At 41.2% G+C, this 22,931-nt stretch overlaps 1 protein-coding gene across 1 annotated transcript in view; it reads right to left on the reverse strand.

The window, feature by feature from the left end:
• Positions 1-4,494: 4,494 nt before the first annotated feature.
• Positions 4,495-22,931, reverse strand: part of LOC124135584 (phospholipid phosphatase 1-like) — a 29,620-nt gene continuing 11,183 nt past the window's right edge. The window contains exons 2-6 of the mRNA XM_046500956.2: positions 17,279-17,430; positions 15,788-16,011; positions 15,198-15,318; positions 11,919-12,095; positions 4,495-7,448 (exon numbers count right to left, since the gene is read on the reverse strand). Coding sequence (XP_046356912.1) covers positions 7,266-7,448; positions 11,919-12,095; positions 15,198-15,318; positions 15,788-16,011; positions 17,279-17,430 — 857 coding nt within the window. The 3' untranslated portion in view covers positions 4,495-7,265. The remainder of the gene's footprint in view (positions 7,449-11,918; positions 12,096-15,197; positions 15,319-15,787; positions 16,012-17,278; positions 17,431-22,931) is intronic.

The following is a 22,931-nucleotide window of genomic DNA, read 5'->3' on the forward strand; positions in this document are numbered from 1 at the left end:
ATTGTGATCTTGTATTAATTATACAAAATAACATATAGCTGGAAAAAAATTACATACACCCCTATTCTTTTTAAATGGTGAATCTGCGAAGCAAATACGATTTTATTTTATTCGAACTGACGAGGTATTCGTAACGTAGGCTTTGAAGGATACAATGTAAATTTGCTTATGGAACAAAAATAGTGTTCTTTCATAGTGTCATATTCTGTACACTATTCCATAACTAATACTGAAACACAGACGTTTTCAAAAGTTCATGCGTGGCCCCAGATGGTTCACTGAGTGTAAAACGTCCGGTACTCAATCTTTATTTCACGTACTGAAGAGGCCACAGGCCTATAGTACAATTTGAAGAATATACAATTTTATACAATTTATGTACATATCTCACCAAATCACCTCACGTCATTCCACATCGCATCTCAACACAGTCACATAATTTCACACATACGGTACAATACCATACCCTGTAATTTCATAATTTCTATTTTACCATATCACAACTTGTTATATCATACAACATATTCTATAACATCATATCATATTGTATCATTATTATAAGATCATACTATATAGTATTATTTCATATACCATTATCATATCATAACATACCATACATACCATCGTACCATATATCACACCTATATTTTATCACATTTCAACATGTCATATCATACAACACATTAGCAATTTCATAGCTTGTCCCATCATATCTTATCATATCATACCATATAATGCCATGTCATTCCATGCCAATTTATATCATATCAATCAATCAATATTTATTCAACACTGGAAGACCGCAAGCCATATAATATGTAAACTAAAACACAGTATTTACCCAATTTCTATAATACACAGAACATATTGCATCATATCCCCTCATGTATCATATCACACCACAACACTTATCATATCATATCACATCATGTCATGTCACATCATATCATTTCATATACATATAACTATACTAAACCAATTGTAATATCACGTCCCACAATATCATATGATAGCCTAATAGTTTAATACCATTTCTAACTCTTTTGTTTGTAGTTTATTCAAATGGCAAATATCTATAAAAGTGTACTTAATGTATATACACAATAGTTTCCTAATACCAAGCAGCTAAGATTATTCTTTCATAAGGTTCTGTCGGTATAAAGAGGCATAATATATGTACATGGATACTTCTTTTTGTGTTTGACAGCAGTGTAACAAATTTAATAATATTAGGGAACCTGTAATAATAAGCTTGCAGGTATTTTTCTCTAAGGTGTAAATACACTGGACATACAAGTAAAAAATGAAATTCATCTTCTACTGAGTTTAAACTACATAGATTACAGATTCTTTCTTCACGAGGAATGTTTGCATAGCGCCCTGTTTCTATTAAAAGGTCGTGAGAAGAACATCTAAAACGTGAAAGAGCCGTTCGAAATTTTTTAACATTAAATTTTCTGCAGCGGCCAGAAACTTCCGGTTACTTGTACTTCCATTTTCTGGCCGCAGCACATGGCAAACACGTACGCCAGTTTATATTCTCACGATCTTACCAAACTGAGAAAGACATGTTTTCTTGACTGCACTGTATTTTTAAACTCCCGGACGTCTGATGAAACCTCCCGGACGTTTCCGGACGCCCCCGGACGTTAAATAGTAGGACCGACGAACACGGGTTATAATATCCCGAAATAATATATATATTTTAAAATATTTGATTGCTACAGAGACACTCGACATCGAATAAGTTTCTTTGTACAGCTGCAGACGTGTGGGATATTGTTCCTTTGTGTGGATATTCACGGATACATTCCTCGAACAAGGAAGCTGCCTAAAATTATACACATTAATTTGGTAGGTTGTAATTATGATATTTGCATTTTGTTTTCCTTCATTTGCTGTAGCATTGGACAGATTCATTCCTGTTCCTCTACGTCTTGGTTGGGAAATTCTTCAATGCGCGATAGACGTTGTTTTCACAAGTCTTTTCCTTTTTATGCGTGTATATATGACAGTTAATTTGTAAAATGTAATTCTCTCAGGCAATTTATAAAATGTGTAAATATTTCAGTCATTTTGACTGAAAAATCTGTCCATTTCTTTAACAGATTGACTAAAACTGATTAAGACGATCAAAAGGGCCTATAAACATCACAATAGATTATTATGTAGGATTAGAAGCCAAACAATATAGAAATGTACTTTTCATCGTAACATTTTCAGTCTCTTGGTGATGATATTAAACATAAAAATTTTGGAATTCGTTATCATAATAATACAGATGGACATATTTTTCAGTCAATTTGTAAAATAACTGACTATTCAGGCGTTTAATAAATTTCCTAAGTGAAAATTTGGCACATTTTGACTGTAAAAAATATAAACACGATAAAATAAGCAATGCTCAGGAGAAATATTTACTTTGTGCTGCAAGTCAAAATAGTGTAAACGAAAATCGCACAGTTACCAAGCAAGTGACTTATCAAAAGTTCGTCACCATTACCGATGCTACCCACAAAGATACCTACATTTCCTTATTATTTCCAAAACTGTATTTCATTTTGTTGATAGATGTGACCATACGCCCTTATACTACCAATAAAAGTGACAAATGTGCTTACGAATTGCGCAGCACAGGTCGCGAACTAGTCTAGGTTTCTGCTATATCATCCGGGTGCTCACGGGGGAAAAACAATAACAAAGGCAACAACCAGTCCCGGGGAATTGCTTTAGATCAGTGCCCCTTTAATTAAGTACCTGTTTTGGGTTTGAACTGGTTCCACTTTTGGTACTGGACGCAAGCTCGTGAAGGTAGACAGGAGCCCAGTTAATTTTGGAATCGGAGGTTCCAATTCGAACTCAGGCGCAGTGAACAGAGAGTGGTTCCAATCGGTATAAAAAAAACATTTTTCTTTTTTGAACACCTTTTGAGCAATATCTGAACAAATAATGTATTTGCTCCAGGAAATGCTGAATTGGAATAATGGTCAAGCTTTAGTGAGTGAGTGAGTTGGGTTTAACGCCGCTTTTAACATTATTCCAGTTATATCGCGGTGTGTCAGCTTTCTGTGGGAGGAAAGCCCGAAGTGATTCAGGTCTCAGACGTTTACCACTTCGGTGAAACCCACGAGCACGGTATGGTGTTGACAACCTAGAAACATAATCGGGGCGAACCCTCAATCATAGGTACTGGCGTGCCCAAGGGACGCAACTCTGCACAGCGAATAGCGGCGCCTTAGACTGGGCCACCCGTGCCCCGGTCTAGCATTAAAAAGGTTCGCTTTTTACAGGTAGGGCAGCACATACTTACCCTTTTCGCGAACACCCGGTGTCATAACTAACTTTCAGAAATCAGTTCATATAATGTTCACCTCTATTTTGCCTTTAACACCCAACAGAATCTGTTTCGTGGGATAGTCGAGACTCGTTATTTGGCACTGACGTTTTACATACTGACTTGCAAAAACATGTTTTCCTCTCTGAGAAAACAATTGTATGTCTTGATTAAGTGACAGGAATATTATGCCTCTTAAAAATACAGACGACAGAGTATCAAGTATCTCCGTCACTGAAATTTACACTGACATACCGTATTTGCTCTATTAGACGCCCGAGCTTCCATTTATTTCGGACAAGCCTTTGACCCGGCGTCAATTAGAGGCCCGGCTTCTATTAATACCCCCCATTTCACTATGACCACGAATGTCCCGAATCGTCACGAAATGGAAATATTTTGTGCTCGTAGATATCCGTATCAATTGATATCTATTTTTGGCACTGAACAATTGACCCGGCTTCTATTAGAGGCGCGGCGTCTAATAGAGGAAATACGGTATATAAAAGTGCAGAACTGAAAACAATGAACGACTTCGAAAATAGCTGTCTTCTTTTGGAAGAGTTTCAGCGCCGCGACGACGTTTTCGGAACCCGGTTGTTGATTTTGTAAAATGTACTCTGATTGGACTATCGATATGTGCGATAGTCCTCTAATATTAAAGCACAGAGAAGTAGGCTTGAAAGAGTTGAAACTGGGCCTTGATACAGGCTAGTTGACGCTCGTGTCCCTGGGAACACGTTTCTTTGTACCCTCCAGCGAACAATGGCTAGAATATTTCTAAAAGCATCCTAAAACCCTTCTGTTACCTCATACACAGAGACCACCCATGAAGCTCCGGGGTAGAACAGGTCTTCAGCTACCCATGCTTGCCGTAAAGGGCGACTAAGCTTGTCGTAAGAGGCGACTAACGGGATCGGATGGTCAGACTCGCTGACTTGGTTGATGCATGTCCTCGTATCCCAGTTGCGTGGATCGATGCTTATGGTGTTAATAACTGGGTTGTCTGTTCCAGATTCGAGTTATATCAGGGCGTGTTTAGTTTAGACAGATCTGTATCTCTCAGACACGTGCGTACATGCACATCGCTATGAGGTTAAACCCAAATTCACCTCACCTCATCATCAATTAATGAATGGCGAAACATTACACAATGCCCGTTGTTGGTTTAAGTTTTTATTACATCCTGTACATACTGTCATATCTACATACCGAGCAGAGGCACTGAAACAACAATTTTACAAAAATATGTTTCACTGTTAAAAAAACCCAGTTTACAAATAAAATAATATATGCCACAAATGCATAAACAGCTGGTGATATGCACAGTACACTGCAAATAATACTAAATTTAACAATGACGTTCACTGTGGTGATCACATGAGAGAAATACATGTTGGCTGTACCCGTCCTCGATTATCTTGTGAATTATATCTCCATTCTAATTACTGGCCGATCACTTCATAATCTGAGGAGGCTCCGGGATTATTTTCCCCCAAAATTATTTGTTCTAGAAAAAACATAATTTTGCCTCAGGGTTTTCTCTAAATAAAAAAAGACCTGTTCGCTGTACATGCTAAGTGGTCTGGGAAAATGTATTGTAAATAATTTGTCTCCTTTCAGAGAAAAAGATATGTTTTGAAGCAGACCGAAAATGTCTGTAACAAAAATCCCAGTCCCCCAAGAATACAATATAATCCATTATAATATCACGATATTTAATGGAGCTATAATGACAGGGATTATCGGCGATGGAGCATACACATTAATGATTTAATGTCTAAATCATCACAAGTTTGACATGTGCTTCCCGGGTCGTTTGTGTGATTTATTGGCAAAGCACATATACATGTAGCTTCTGTTATGTTGTAAGAGTTACAGCTACTGGTCGATTGTCGGTGCTGCTGAACAGTTTCCGACCTATTGCCTGAGCTGCTGAACAGTTTCCGATCGATTGTCGGTGCTGCTGAACAGTTTCCGACCTATTGCCAGAGCTGCTGAACAGTTTCCGATCGATTGTCGGTGCTGCTGAACAGTTTCCGATCGATTGTCAGAGCTGCTGGACAGCTTCCGATCGATTGTCAGAGCTGCTGAACAGTTTCCGACTTATTGTCAGAGCTGCCGAACAGTTTCCGAGCTAGTGTCAGAGCTGCTGAACAGTTTCCGATCGATTGTCAGAGCTGCTGAACAGTTTCCGACCTATTGCCAGAGCTGCTGAACAGTTTCCGATCGATTGTCAGAGCTGCTGGACAGCTTCCGATCGATTGTCAGAGCTGCTGAACAGTTTCCGACTTATTGTCAGAGCTGCTGAACAGTTTCCGAGCTAGTGTCAGAGCTGCTGAACAGTTTCCGATCGATTGTCAGAGCTGCTGAACAGTTTCCGAGCTATTGTCAGAGCTGCTGAACAGTTTCCGACTTATTGTCAGAGCTGCTGAACAGTTTCCGAGCTAGTGTCAGAGCTGCTGAACAGTTTCCGATCGATTGTCAGAGCTGCTGGACAGCTTCCGATCGATTGTCAGAGCTGCTGAACAGTTTCCGAGCTAGTGTCAGAGCTGCTGGACAGCTTCCGATCGATTGTCAGAGCTGCTGGACAGCTTCCGACCTATTGTCAGAGCTAAACAGTTTCCAATCTATACAACTTCTATACAACTGCTGGTCTATTGTCAGCGCTTCTATACATCTGCCGGTCTATTGTCAGCGCTTCTATACATCTGCTGGTCTATTGTCAGCGCTTCTATACAACTGCTGGTCTATTGTCAGCGCTTCTATACAACTGCTGGTCTATTGTCAGCGCTTCTATACAACTGCTGGTCTATTGTTAGAGCACACAACTCCCAAATTAGTACCTAAATTTGATTATTTGAAACTAAACAGATACAAAACATACACATTGTCACACTACATGTGAAGTCTTGGACCAAAGCCGGGAAACATTTGGTCACGTGGTATCGCATTATGTATACGCTTCCTTTAACCCATGTCTTGCTCATTGGCCCTGATATGAATCATAGATATACCATACTGTAGACAACAAGCGGGGGGCGTGCAGCTGTCGTATTTACATTAATATTTGCAAACACTGGAAACAGTATACTACCCACTGTACATGAAGCCCTATTCTAAGCATCATAATAAATAGTTCTTAAAGAAACAGATTCTGACGTTACCATGGATACAAAATGCTGCCTATTCCAGATTAGGATTAGTGTGATGGAAATATGCACACAGTGGTGTTAACAAAGTAGATAAATACAATCTTTGGCATCACCTTACACATAGAAGGACATTCGCTGTCCTTGCCAAGATTTAATCAAAATTCGTACAGTCATCCCGAGATCAGGCAGCACCATCTTAACCCGTACCCAATCTACGGTTTTCTCTTTCATTACTCTTCTTTAAGCTTTCAGATAAATGAGTTCGAATGCAGTTTTGTTTGAGAAAGTCAGTATTTTAGTATTTCAAACGACGGAAAGCCCAAAGTTAATTATATCAGGTCGTGTACGCTAAGTTTGGAAAGAAAGTCTTACGAACCAACATTAAAAATCTTGGGAAATCTGAGATACGAACCCAGGAACAGCGGATCCTGGGAGACAAGGGAGGTAACTCTAGACAATACCTAAGAATGTTTCAGCAATCCAAAAGAGCAGATATACCGTTGTAAATATATCTACACTGAAGTATGCATGAGTCAGTTGGTCTGATATACTACTCAATAGAAGTTAAGGAACACCCGATTCCGATGCCATGACAGATTAACGATAGTAATATGAAAGAAAAGGTTGGTCCTTAACTTCTTTTCGAGTAGTTTATTTACGTACATCTTATACCTATGTAAGCCACGGAGCAAAAGATGCAAGTCAAGGTGCATCAGGCTAAAACTTTGTTTGAGAGGTCTCCTGAGTATGATCTTGCTGCTGCCTGGGGTTTGCTTCTAACTAACAGTTCTGTCTTTCTCGTGGAGAGGGTTGTTCAGGTAGACGGTGCAGGAGTGGTCTTTGGAGTTCCTCAGTAAGGGAGCAGGGGTGGCTGGCTCGGTTTCCGAGTTGACAGAGTACGCTCTCTCCACCTCCCCTCTCTGCGTTGTCTGCAGCACATCCAACGCCACCTTGTAGAACTGCAACATGGACCACGGTGTCAACATAATAGAGGGAAATGGTCATTTTTAGAGAGAACGAAAATGCTTCTATTCATATAATATTTAAACTATGTTTGAAGCTGTAAGGGTAAATGGTGGGATGGGATGGAGTTTGGGATAAACAAAGGATCGGAAGTAGCTCCAAGATCTCCAATATCCGATAATCAAAACTGGTCCAAATGAAGGCGACAAGAAGAAAAAAAAACGACTCGCGGAATTGAAAACACACTTACTCACTTGATCATTTCCACAAATTGGGAATAGAACCCGACATTATCGTGTGAGAACCGAATACACCGCCTACTCGACTATCCCACTGCCCGAGGCATATAGAGTGCTGCATCATATACGTATAGTGGGTGGGGGTTTATCAGGAAGAATTGAACATTTTTTCAAGTTTTATCAAGACGTTGGTTTAATGAGGAACCACATTGGTGAATTCTATGAGTACTGGGATGGCAGTGTCAGACCAAGGCACCAACACTCGGGGCTAATCTGGTATAGCTGTGGACAAGGATTCATACGGACCAAGAGGCCGGTGCGAGTGAGCGCATACTCTCTCTCTCTCTCTTGTTTAAGTATATACTAATAATTTTAACGTATCACAAACATTTTACAGAAAATACAACTATATAATTCATGGCTTACAAATTATTTCCCTGGAATGGAATATTTGAATTCATCTGGTCTTTTAAACAAATTGTAAGTGCCTCAGTCCCACCCAAATATACAAAGAGCGTCCGTTAGCCCGTTTCGCGTAACTGATATTCCCAACAATCCCAGATCATCCGATCATCTATAAGAGTATCATGTAAGTATTTAATAGTGTAGGATAAGCTAGGGCATTTCGAGGATTATTCTCTGGATAAGGGTCCCATATTAACCTTGTCTTGAGAGACAACATATGTATGTTTCAAGGCAAGGTATGCCCACAATGCTACCGAATCTCTTTAATGTGGTCAGTATAGCAGGGCCCTACTGAATATAACGCCGAGTTCACGGGAGGTGCCCTTCGCTGTAAGCCCCGGTAATCTACAAACTGCAGAGAAACAATTAAGGGATTTAGTTTTTGTAAACACTTATATATAGAGCTTTGGGGAACGTATATTTTAGAAGCTGTAACAATTTATTTAGGGTTCCGAATAAACGGTGTCACGTTATTACAAAATTATACTCACAAACATAAAAGTAACTCGAGCATATACATTTATTGATGACTGAAAATTAATAATAATGAGGGTGGAAATTAGCACTAAGCCGTCAGCCCGGGCAAGTCTTGTTAATGTTAAAGGTATCCTAGGGCTGTTACAATTTCATTTTTTTAACTATTTTTTTTTTTTTTTGGGGGGGGGGGAGATACTGCTATATGTTATCACTTTTCGGACAAGTAGACGTTCTTGGTTGATTTACAGCCCTAACCTAAATAATTATCGTGATATGCATGGACCATATGACTTCACAGATTTACCCCCGTGTAAAAGCTATCTTTTTTATGCCTGCGGATCTGAGCAACATTTACATTTAGTCGGAGGCTTGGGTGAACCCGCCGCAATTTCGCTGTCTCCTTTATGCGCCACCATCTTAGATCCTAGGTTCGAATCCCAGTTTGGCTAGGATTATGATAACTGATTTGTCAGCACCATACACGTAATCCTGGGATTCAATTCATCAAAGTTGTAACTGTCTAAGACCTGTATCACTTCGAGTTTTCCCCCTACATCAAGCTCACTCGCCGTGATATAACTGAGATACTGTTCAAAGCGGCACCCCCCGCAAATCTAAATCTGTTATTAATCTTATATCTGTGAGCACAAGGAAGCCAAGATCGATGTTTGATGCCATTTAACGTCTTGATAATAGGGGTTTGAACTACAACTGACCTGGCGGGATACATATTTTGATAAAATAGAATATATTTTGATTGTTAATTTTCTACTCAGTTGAAGAACACAAATGCGTTCATTAAATTAAGAAAAGGTTGAGTTTCGTGTTAAAAAAAAATGATCACATTATAAGTAAATGTTTGACCACTAAACTTGTTTTTTTTAATTATTGGCCTATGTAATCTTGTGCACGTCACATGCAACCCTGACATTAATTAAAGTTTAAAATACAGCATTTAATTTTTTACTGCGGTTTAGATCGGTGTTGCAAGTGAATGACTTTTTACGGAATTAAACTCTGCTGTGGCAGTGCATCGCGACACTGAGCGCGCCACATGACATCACAACCTGCACGGTTTTCTCGTGCAGCGCGCACCTGTCAGTTTTATTGAGTTTCCCTGCAGGTGCTGACACAAAGGGCGGTTCATAATTGTGTCAGTTGTGCGTGTCCCATGTTGTGCACCAAACTACTGTTAAATTACAAAGTGTACTTAGAAAGACGAAAGTAATACCCGTTATCTCCATGTGATCTTAAGGTCTTATTTAGCATTCGGGACACACCCGTGAAGACAAATAGAGTATACATTTTTTTATGTATTAAATTATTTCATTAATTTATTTGGGAGACAGGGACGGTTTCCAGTATAGTTGATATCTTGCCTTTAAGACCACAGAGAAGTGAATGTTGTCTAACGCCACAGAAAGCAACATCATATCAATATCACGATGGTCTGTAAATTTACGAATCTGGACCTGGCAAATCAGTGACTGAAAGCTAACGCAACTATCCATAATCAGTGAAGTTACCCAACGATCCACCAGCTCTTACGAAACGCATATACGTGTTAATGGGGATCTGTTCCAACTCAAGGGTGACTATGTCGTGAGTGAGTTGGGTATAACGCCTCACACAGCTCACAGTCAGAAAGTCCGAAGTAATACAGGTCTCAGGCGTACCACTTTGATGAAACCCACGAGACAAACCTAGACACATTATCTGGGCGAACCGGGATTCGAACCTATGATCATAGATTCTAGGGTGCCCAAGGGACGCAACTCTGCACATTGCGGCATCACAGACGACTGAGCCACACGTGCCCTCTTGATTATATAGAAATAAATTAATGGACTGTATAAATCAAGGTAGTTCAGTGGATAGGGTGTTGGTTAGCAATGCGAGTTCAATTCCTGGTCGAGATCAACAGTACCTCCTTGATGCTAAAGGAATGGTAAATAATAATTTATTAATTGCAAAGAATTGTAAAAACTAACAAAGAAACGTTACTACATTAAGCTTCTGCTGCATAAAACCGTCCCAAAACAGGTTTGTTGCACCGCCTAAACCACCCGCGAAGTCCCACTGCTACCGCCCACCATCTTGTTGAGCCCACAACCCAGCGTGTGTGGTCAACGACATTCGTGATCAACTCGTGTCATTCCGGGACATGAAGAATAGGTCAACAACTGACTACTCCTGACATCACTGTGACAGTCACCACGTTCACAGCTATGCCGCTCACGACTCCCGACAGCGTACTCCACGAAGTCAGTGAACCTATCGGCAGCAACACGACGTCGTCACCTGCATCGTTGTCACCACCTACACAATGTTCTCACTGTGTTTATGGCGTTGGCTCACTTGATACAGCAGTTTCCTGCAGCGACCACAGCGGTCACTCGGACTTCGTCGCTGACCTTGGTGAACCTGACCACCAAGTACGCTATTTTCCTGACAGGAGTCGCGTACGAAACTACTTAACAATATGAACGAGTGGGTGAGTATGGGAATACGCCACTTTTGGCATTATTCCAGCAGTTCCACATCCGGGGAACACCCAGAAAGGTCTTCACACGTAGTGGCCATTTGGGAAATCGAAACCGAGTGAGTGAGTTGGGTTGGGTTTAACGCTTTGAACAGTCTACCAGTGAGTGAGTGAGTGAGTGAGTTGGGTTTAAACGCATTGAACATGTTGAACAGTATACCAGAAACACCAGGGTAAGGCTGCTTGATAAGGGAACTCGGAGTACTGGAGGTCTAAGACGTTTACCATTTTCGTGAAACCTACCACCACAATACTGGTGATTGCAAACCAAGGAACATAATCGATTAGCGGATCCTGGAACGACTTTGGGACGAAATTCTTTAAAGCGTATTGCCGAGCCTTGGACTACCTGTTTACTCTCAAGTTTTTTTGTTTTTTTTGTTTAACGTCGTCCTCAGCAACATTCCACTTATGACGGCGGTCTGTAAACAAGGACAAACCCGCAATCCCGTAAGTCCTGGACACACTCTGGCGTAAAACGCTATTTACTCACTAACTCAAACTCAAATTCAATTGCCTGTGGTGTTAATAAATACAAAGCGACGTAAAACCCATGTCACTCACTCACTCACTCATTCACTGTTAGAAAGTGAGCGATGGCCTGCACAGACGTATCGGCAACACTGATGTCACTTTTTAACTTTTCGTCACGTTGGCGGTTTTCTACAGCGTCGCCACGTCGCCGCCGACTTCTCCGCAGTTGCTGCCCCCGACCCCAAGCTGAGAACCCCTCTACAACTCACCGTGAGCCACGCTGTCACGATGCCCAACACGCATCCTGCGATGACGTCAGAGGGAAAATGTCTGTTATCTGTTACTCTGGTGAGACAGCACCAAGCTGAGAGCAACAGCAGGGCTGATTGGAGGGTTGGCTTCAGGAGGTAGGATGACGTCACTTTTAATCGTGCTTGCATATAAAGCTGAAAAAAAGACATACAATTAAACTTCAATCAATTAAGACATTTTTTGTAATCACCCAAAAAAGGAACAGCATTTTAGTAAGTATCTATGACCCATGGAACGGCCATACAATGCTCTGGCAAACGATCAAAATTGTGAATATCGCAACAAAAAACAAAGGCATCTAATTGCGATATTCTTGGAAACAATTCCTTTTGTTTAATTGTTTTATTAAATTATTTTTAACATGTGAAATGTAAGAGAGACATCTTTGTAATGAGGAACAATGTTTCTGAGTTCGTGTTTACTCCTTCATCAGGCGATTCGACAAATGAAGGAGTAAGCACATACCCCGAAACGTTGTGTTCCTCAAAATTAAGAAGTTGGCATCCATATATGTTCTTTCTTATGTGTATCACTTCTAAATGGATTTCAAAGCCTTTACGCGAAATATATTTAACAAATGTTTGGCATCCATGGCACTTTAAGTATTCCTGCTTTTATCTTGAAATGTATCAACTTTTTCAAAATATTTTGTCAGTTTTGCACGGCCTTGGTTGTTCTTTTCTATGTGGTGTGAAACACTTCTGAATAATCCCTCAACAGCCGATTGAACGCGGTTTTGTTTTCGTCAAAGGGAGATAACTTTTAACGCCAAGACTCCCGACCTGACTACGGAATCCCTGCAGAAACAAACTTTCTTATGGCGAGATTGTTGACGGTGTACGCTGTTGATAGTATTACTTGGCTCAACGCATTAAACAAATACATACAGGGAAACCTCATTAAATCGAAGTCTTCTGGACCTATCACCATGTAGCGTCGATAAGTTTAATGAAGTCCCATATATAATTCGCGGAGTTCGAGTAAGTGGATTTCGCAGCAAACAGTAACAAATCGAATTCACTGAGTTTGAATAAGGCGGTTTCACTGCAATAAGTCACATTTCCAATTTACGAATTACGAGTAAGGTGATTGCACGGAGGTCCCATATCGAATTCATGGAGTCCGAGTAAGGCGGGGTCCCTTGCATGTCTTCACGTCAGGTCACGATTCTACCTACGGGCTAGCGCAAACAGTGTGTGGAAACACGAGAAGCGATCCACGCCATCGGGACAGGATGACACTCAGTCAGCCAAGTCACAGAGCCTGACCACCCGATCCCAAGTTAAGTCGGCTCTCCCCACACCTGTAAGGTACTGTGGACCTGATTAAGGGGCGGTCGGTAGCCTCGTGGTTAAAGCGTTCGCTCGTCACGCCGAATACCCGGGTTCGATTCCCGACATGGGTACAATGTGTGAAGCCAGTTTTTGGTGTCCCCCTGCCGTGATATTGCTGGAATATTGCTAAAAGCGGGGTAAAAAAATACTCATTCACTCTATTTGATAGAAAAGTCGTGATACTAAATTAGCGCACTTTTGGGTGCTGTTGACGAAGGGAAAGTTGTTGCGAGGAAAACTTACAACAGTCATGTATTACATTGTGCACGGAATGCACGTGCAACACTGTAACTCACATGTCCGCAGAACAACAATCAGGTTTGTAATGCACATGATTGAATGCCGATCTCTCATTGGACAAGAGCCTGAAACCATGCGTTCGAATGCAAAATAGACATAATTCCAATCCATAAATTGTGTCTACTTTGTCATCCGTCAACAAGTGATGCCTTTCAAATAGGTCGATTGTTCTTTGTTTGGCAGTGTATTCTGACCCATAACACCGCCCAGTTAAACTTATTGTAAGTTTGGCTCATTGCGCCCAGATGACAGAATACGTTACGTCACGAGTCATTTGTTGAACCGGAAACGGAAGTATAGAACTAATTGTGTAACAAGGACCCTGTCCTTCCTTTTTCGGGGTTGTGGTTACCAGAACAGGTGGGTTTGAGGAAACGGCCGCCATTAAGGAAACATGACAAGTCTTGTGAGAGGCTCTCAACATGCTTGCGTTACTTTTTTACAGCCGTTTTTTTTTGCTTCCCCATATTTGTTTGACCCATTGAACCTTCAACATGATTAGGGTGTACATATTATTATAAAATGTTAATTTAGATATTTCAAAACGGGTTTCCCTCTTCATATGCAACATCCTGAAATAGCCCTTATGTTGCAAGGCGATTTCTTGAATGTTTAATTACTTACGCCGAATGAACATTGTCGAATGATTTCAAAGGACAGAAACATGTTTGTGAAATTTATTCTACACCCCACCCCGACCCCCAGCTGGTATCATATTTTATAAATCTTTTGGGTTTAGTATGATAACTCGACTCACAGAATTATCCCCCGTTCCACAGTCATTTCAGCGTTGCGACTATGGTGAGATGCCATTGTACAGTGAATCCATGCATCAACACTGCTAAACCATTGCCTGGCTGTACTGTTTTAGCATCATACCCCTATCGATTTTTTACATTTCCTCAACTGGGCGTCGACAGTTATTTTCCAAATCTTTTCATGTATTTAATCAACGCGCTCTAGTGTTGGGCTACACTCCACAATCACTGTGTGTCTGAGACAGGGAATTAACTTGATCAGAACGTCTTGACAGGGTGCCGCCATTTTGTTTGAAGCAAATGCAAGTGACATGAGATGTGGGATCTGATTAGCTAGTAGGAGGGACATAGAAGGAACATCACTCGTAATAGCCACTAACGGCGCTAAGACCGAACCCAAAAATTCCAGGCTAGTTCGGCAAAGTTGGAAACTGGACTTTAAAAGTAAGTTAACTCTCTTGCCTCGGGACGAAGGATAACCATGGGTTTCTGAAGACTAATTCTAACCAGATCTTATCGGGGCTCATCTGTAGATATGGTACAGCTATGTGAGGTAGGTGTTTGGTAGCGAGGCGGGCGGGGATGGGAATATAATAAGTACTTTATTATGGCCTAACTGCACTAGTTTGCCTGTTCCAAACGCGCACCGGCGAATACCGGAAGACCAGGCTGTATATCTGAAACCATGCTGGTATTGGCATAAAGCAATTCTTCCCCAATCGTGCATGCAATCACGTTTCCTTGAATAATATGGTATATTTTCCTCGCCATGTCAGTGTCTGGGTATACCAAACAAACAATAAGTGTCAGTCATGCTGATGATAACCATTAGTTATGTACTTACAACTGCATAAACCGAGCAGAAGACACCAAACGACGCATGTCCGGAAGGAAATGACAGCCTGCTGTCTCGGATTTCACGTGCGCCGTGTTCCGTTGTCGTGCACGTGTAGTCCGTGATATAGCTGTAAGTTAAGGTGTGAGTTAAAGAGACTTCACGAGAGGTGAGTGAGTGAGTTGGGTACATTGTACCCATGTCGGGAATCGAACCTGGGTCTTCGGCGTGACGAGCGAACGCTTTAACCACTAGGCTACCCGACCGCCCCTTAAAATGCTAATAATTGGCAGTGATATTTTGTTCACCAAAGATCGAAACGACGAAACGCCATTTTGGGCTTTCCAAAATCTATAAATATAACAATATCCATAGTCACACCGTAACATAAATAATGTTCAAGAGGATTCAAATCCAACTCACTATTTCACTCAGTAATCTCTCATTCTCCTACAATCCATGGGGATAAATTATAGGTCAATGCTCCTGATACCCATCACTGGTTCGTCTGGTCCAGACTATTATTTATATCCACCGCCATATAGCTGCAACATTGCTTAGAGCAGTGTTAAACAACACACAAAACATGACCCACTCACCCTTGACTACAGTTGATGCTGGTGAAGTCTGGCCTGCACACGTCGATGAAGTTGGGTCTGAGTCTGCCGACGGAGTACTTAGTGATCTCAGTAAACACCTTGTTGACCATGGTCCCGAACAAGAAGATCCCGAACCCCTTGACCGCCATCATCAAGTCGATGTTCTGAGTCTTGAAGGTGTCGTCCCTGCCCAAAGTGACCCGCAGTATCTCCGTCAGAAACAGCTGAAGATGATGAAAAAGGTATGATAGGATTTCTTTATCGTTCATCATCCCGAGGCAAGGGAGTTAACTGACTGTAAAAGTCCAGTTTCCACCCTTGCCTAACTAGGCTGGAATTCCGGAGTTAATGCATAGTCCAATCAAAATCGCGCAATGAAAACAACGTGGATTTCAACGTGCAGATTTCGATCGCCTAAAGGATTTGCAAAGCATAAGTACCGCAAACTGGGCGTTGACAGATCTTCCAAATCTTTTCATGTTTTTAAACAAGGTGTTCACGTCAGTTGATGCACTTCACGAGGTAAGGCCCGTTTTATAACAATACAGATCTTGCTTATCGATCAGATGGTCTTGACTGAGCGCCACCATTTTGTTTGAAGCAATTGCAAGTGATAGCAGAGGAGAAATCTGATTGGTCAATAGGAAGGACATAGAAGGGACATAACTCGTAATAAACACTGGTGGCACGACGATCGAGCCCAGCAATTCCAGCCTTGTTTGGCAAGGATGGAAACTTGACTTTTACAGTCAGTAAACTCCCTTGCCTCGGGAAGATGTTTATCGTTATGATGAAGTGTAAGCATGAAGCAAAGTATATATTTGGAAGCAACTGCATTGAGTGGAAACAAATACGATAACAATCATGATGTTTGTTCGGGCCTGGCGTCAAGCAGTTTCTCGCTTACACTGTTGGCATAGTAGGCTCATCGGTTAAGGCACCACTATTGGCTAGGCAGAGATGCGTCTCTTAACCTGGCTGATCGTCGGTTCGAATTCCATATTCAGCTAATTATGATCCATAATGTATCATTATATAACATATCCGTGATGTGGATTTCATTCAGGCCTCCACGAAGACGCTTTCGAAAGAGGAATATCAATAAGATGAAAAAGATATTTGAGGCCGTCTTTCCTCAAGCACAATACAGAAGCAATGATGGCACCACAGGTTTATGGAAGGCCATTTAAGAAAAAGGCGGTTAAATTTTGTGAGTCGGGATTCATAATGAATACTACAAAAACAAGTTAAAGACCACCCGATATTTTAAATATTTTCATGGCATGACAGATTAACTGTTGAAATATGAAAGAATCGGGTGGTCCGTAACTTTTTTCAGAACTAAATTATCTTTGCTAAAACATATTCTGTCGCTCATGGGCGGTAAGAGAACTGGAGTTTTAGAAACGACGGAAAGGTCCACTGGAATAAGTGCTTAGTCCTCGAGCACCCTGCTTCAAAGGTGATGCCTTGTTAAATACTAGTACATACCGTCAGGAGAGGCAGGGCGAGTCCGGCAGTGAGCAGCGCCGGCGTGGAGATGGTGTTGCTCTTGTAAGGGAGTCTGATGGAGACGTCGTCACAATAGAAGCCCTGGGTGTAGGGTGTCCCCCAAATGAAGTATACCAACACGGGGACGCACACTGAAACAAAAAGGTTACTTTATGATTCTTTGTGATTAAACGGAGACTAGGTTAGCCCAGTTGGCAATCGTGACAATGTTCCACCGTCAACAGTTGCAAAATTGTTGTTGGACCTACATCAAATTTATCACTCTTACTTGAGTTTGAATTACGTAATTTAAAACCCGCTTTTTTGTTCCGTAACTCCAGCAGTTAATGATCAACCCTCGTGAGGGACCATCCATTTTTTTTATTCGGGAGGTCGGTCGTGTTTTAACCCCAAAACATGATATATGTGAAAGGTCCCTTAACTGATACAAGGAACTCACTCACTCACCCACCCACTCACTCACTCACTACTGCCACAGCAAGAATGGTACAATACAAACACAAGGTCAGAGATCAGTTCATATAGGTCATCATGGTCTACATCTCGTCGCACACTTCCGGTACACTCAGAGCATGTCTCATCCTCGACCTTAGGTCACGTGCATATAATTATGTAAATGTGTTTAGTACTCTCGGGAAATGTGATATGTCTCCTACTTGAACCTATCCGCATGATTTTACTGAATCCGTTTGTCATTCAACTGAAGATGATGGCCCAGTTCTGTTTGTGATGAAACTCACATTGTGATTATATATAAACACGCCCAAACATCGTTCACTGGACGTAGTATAAGTTCCGAAAAATATTTTTGTGGGTCTCAAAACATGTCTTAGTCTCCTTCCAGAGACAATAATTGTATATGTTGAAGCGCTGACTTAACGAAACAGTTTGCCTAAACACGCACACGCGCGCGCGCTCACGCACGCACGCACACATCCCGCCCCCTTTCCCAACCCAAACCTCTCCCTCCATACACCTCACCCCACTCCCCCCACACACCCATAAATGCTCTGTCCCTAAACATTCCCATTTAGGAACGCTCAGTTAAACAACAACCATCAAGGTGTTTACAACTATAGAAAAGTATTAAATGAATATTGTTATCATAATAACTTATACCCGAACATATGTTCAAAGCCTTACACATAATGACATTTGTACATCTATACAACTTTCAACGCATTAATTATGACATTTCCGCTATTCTTGGCTATCTCCATATAAGGACAAATTTTGTTTCTCTGTCAAACGGAATTCGAGAAATGGGCTCCATATATGACATTTTTCTTGTGCATAATTTATGCACAGCGAATTCTTTTTAAGATCAAAGAATGAAATTAACACGTTCATTTATGGCATGCATGGATTCAAAACTACATATTTTGTCATGTTAATGTCGTGTCCCTTTGATATGCACACAGGTGATCTCGGTGTGACTGTCATCTGTCTCCCTGGGTAATCCATTACCCTCATAGATACATGGACACGCGCATATGCATGATAGTAAAGCTGACACAGAAAGCAGTTAAAGGTTTTAAACTACATTTTTAATTTATAATATTACTTTCGTCCGACATATACGGTGTTATTTAACACGTGGATGACTAGGCACAATGTTGTGAAAAAGTCATGTATTCGACCCAATTATTTTGAAGATTTCGAAATCCTATGATTCAAATGGTGTCATTCGTTTGTCGTCTGATCACAATACATAATTTACTTTCGCGAACACCTGGTGTCATCACTGATTTTCAGTGATCAATTCATATCATTTTCACCGCTGTTTTGACTTGTACGCCCAGTGTAATCTGTTTCGGTGGATAATCGAGGCTGGTTGTTATCTGGCGATGACGTTTTACATTTATATTTATATTTGAAACCAACATTCCCTGGGTAGCGACAGGTGAAACATACGAATTCGATGTACCGAGACAAAAGGCGTTAATGTGACGTTATAAACTGAGCAGCAAAAGAAACTATACCTCTCAGTTGATTTCAGCATATGTTTTATGTTCAATTGAAACTAACGTTAGCGATAACATGACCCACCCTACCCCTCTACCCCAAATTCCCAAATTAACTGTACTGGCACGTTGTCAGCACTCAATGAGGGAGTTAGTTGGGTTTAACGCCGCTTTTAACAGTATTCCAGTTATATCACGGCGTGTCAGCCTAATGTGGGAGGAAAGCCCGAAGTGATGCATGTCTCAGACATTTACCACTTCGATGAAACCCACGAGCACGGGTATGGTGCTGACAAACCTAGAAACATAATCGGGGCGAACCCACAATCTTAGGTTTCTGGCGTGCCCAAGGGACGCAACTCTGCACAAAGAATCGCAGCGCCTTAGACGACTGGGCCCTCCGTGCCCCCAGCACCCAAAGGAAGGTCACCATACCAAGGAGATAGTTTTGTTTGCCGCCCACGTTGAGTTGACATCCTTCAAATGACAAATGATATTTAAGCGCTGTTAATCCGCAATCCCATAATCTTAGGATTCTGACGTGCCCATGGACGCAACTCTGCACAGCGAGCACTCAAAGAATGATTGTAACATATTATGACATGACGACAATAGCTGATGAACTAACGGCTTGTTTTGAAGACGAGGTGACACTGTGTTACGTCTCGACGAAGCCAAGACGAATATTGTTCAGGATCTAATCTCCTCACATCGCGTCATCAATTGATCACAGTGGTGAATCACAGAGGACAGCGGAAATAATCCTTGACCAACGACAGTAAGAACAGAACACGGATGTCAAGACACCCTGCGCCATCAACACAATTCCTAAACGTGCGTCCTTAACTTCAGGATGTACTGCCGTAAACACTGTCTATTTCGTCTTGTTGAACGTATGGTCGTCACTATCAAGGCTCAATGGGATTTACCCTTCCCCAATGCCGAGGGTAGAACAAGGAATGACGTATGGGTATCAGATACATATTTGGCAAATATTTCGTCTTGTTGAACGTATGGTCGTCACTATTAAGGTTCAATGGGATATGCCGTTCCTCAATGCCGAGGGTAGAACCAGGAATAACGTATGGGGATCAGATAAATATTTTGCAATTATTTTGTCTTGTTGAACGTATGGTCGTCGATATTGCAGCTTAATCGGATATACCCCTCCTCGATGCCGAGGGCGGAATCAACTAGAAATGTAGTGAGGGGATTCAGATTAATATTTCGCAGTGTATATATTGATTCGGAGAACAGTAAATATTTACGGTAGCCATCCACGTTATAATATCTTATGCTAGTGATAGGTTTTCCATCCTCTGTTTTGGCCGGGGGCATAGATGGTCCCGTCGCCTGATGGGCCGCAATTTAACCTGTGCAGAGTTGCGTCCCTTAGCCATGCCAGAATCTTATGACTGATGGTTCTTCGAATCCAAGATTCGACCTTATTACGAGTGTAGGTTTGTCAGCACCAATCAGTTGAAGTCCATGGATTCGTCGTCCCTATCATTACACAGTATGCCCTGCGACTAACGGCATCGGGTGGTCAGGTTCACTGACTTGGTTGATGCATGCCATCCCAGTGGCGTAGATCGATGCTCATGATATCATCCACTGGATTGTCCGGTCCAGACTCGATTACTCACAGACCGCCGTCATGTAGAAGGAATATTGCTGAATGTGGCGTTAAACAAGAAACAACACACGTCACGTGGTTGAATTGGCTCCGAACGTTTCTGTAGGCTTCGGACTGAAAGCCCGTGATTTATGCAGACTACAGAAAAAAATGTTACAACTTAAAAATTTTATAACAAATTTGCGATAGAATTGAATTTTGAGAACAGGACGGTTCCCTAAGTTTTCTTCGTTGCATAAATAACCTTCCGTGACCTTGGTCGTGTGTCACTCGCGAGTCTAACGGCGCAGTAACACAACCGCTTCACATATTAGATGTTAGGCCACGACATGGAAACCTTGCACAATCACCGATGTGTCGGAATAACATACCACTCAACATTTGATAAGGATAATTAGATATCAAATACATAAATGGGTCTACTTTCACTAACAGATATAGCGCTCCGACGATCGTAAGTCATATACTGTAAATTTGACTTAAGATAGTCGTTGCGCAAAGATGCTTTGTCAAGTGGGACCATTTGCTAGATTCATAAAGTGACCGTACTTTAACATAGCTTAACGACAGGTTATTAAATATGTTAGATTGAGTTGTTCCCAATAAAGGTATAACGTGTATATGTAAACTTGACTACCCCAGGTACTGAAGACTTTTTACCAGTTAGATATAAATATTTTCCAGAAAAATCGTCTCAAATGGAATTGGTTACAATGTCAACAGGAAATCAATTGTATGAGAAAAATATACATTGAGCTTAAATAGCGTTTATTTAAAGGCTAAGATTGTAACTTGACGATGACGTTAAGGCGTTTATCGTAGTTCAATAATCTTAAATGTAATAGGCCTGGTAGAGTGAGGGGTGTGCCGCTTGTAGAATTAAGTTCTTGATTCTTAACAGTTTTAGAGATCTGCCTCGGTGACCATGCCCAAATTAAAATTGGGTGTTGTTGATGAATAACTTCAAGTTTTAGTAAAGAAAATCTTTTGAATTACGCTGTGAGTAGTTACAATAACACGCGTCAATCTGATTGGAGCACCTCTAGAGCCAGACCTCACTGACAAAATACGGCAGTGTGTGTCTTCAGCTGACATGTTCTCAGTAAGACATTAACTTTAGGCTAAAATTTTCTTCAAAAAGATCAACATCTCTGATCTTGTGAAACATAACATTATATGGAAGAATAAGTACTTGAATGTCACCTTAGTTCGCATCCTCAATTATTCATAGTATACTATTTCCATTCTGTTATTTTTAATGCCATGATTGAGCCCGATTCGACTGACACGACGCTAAAATCAACTGTCCAATCAAAATCTCACGAGCGAAAGAAATTTTGTGCTAGTTAGAGATAGTGGAGATTGAGATGGTGACGTCACTTCCGGAATTAAGCAAATGTGGAGAATGGGTTCAGGGTATTTATCATAATAGAATGGAGATGTAAGACACGGATGAATAACGGGTTTTCGTGTTTATACCAAACTGACTTCAATCGGGGGATGTCATCCTGGTCATCCCCAATCTCAAACCCAAAATCTTGTATGTATCACTTTAAAAAATGTTGTTTGTTGTGTTACGTCACAGTCGGCAATTTTCCAGCTATATCACGACTTCCCGTAAATAATCGTATCTGGGCCAGACAGACCAGTGGATGACATTATGAGCAACGTGCCACGAAATTGACATCACCCGATCCATTTACTCCCCTCTGACAACAGTATATTGCTGGGACCTGTTCTTAGCCGTTTACTCATAGGCTTATAAAATGGTGATGATGATGATGATTATGAGGAGGAGGACGTCTTGTGGATGATCAAGAGATAATGCATGCACGCAGCGATCTGACTAGAAAACTATATATCTAATTGTGGTTCCGCGAATGTAATAACATTAGATCTCGTGGATAACAACGAATTTTCCAAATTTGGCATGAAACTTTATCTTAATATTATTCTACATGGCGATCCAACACACACAATAAATACCTTTCCAAAGCTGTACATATTAATCTGTCCACTAGAAGATTTAACT

The sequence above is a fragment of the Haliotis rufescens genome, unplaced genomic scaffold, assembly GCF_023055435.1.
Source record: "Haliotis rufescens isolate VD_foot unplaced genomic scaffold, xgHalRufe1.0.p SCAF_2, whole genome shotgun sequence".
NCBI lineage: Eukaryota > Metazoa > Mollusca > Gastropoda > Lepetellida > Haliotidae > Haliotis > Haliotis rufescens.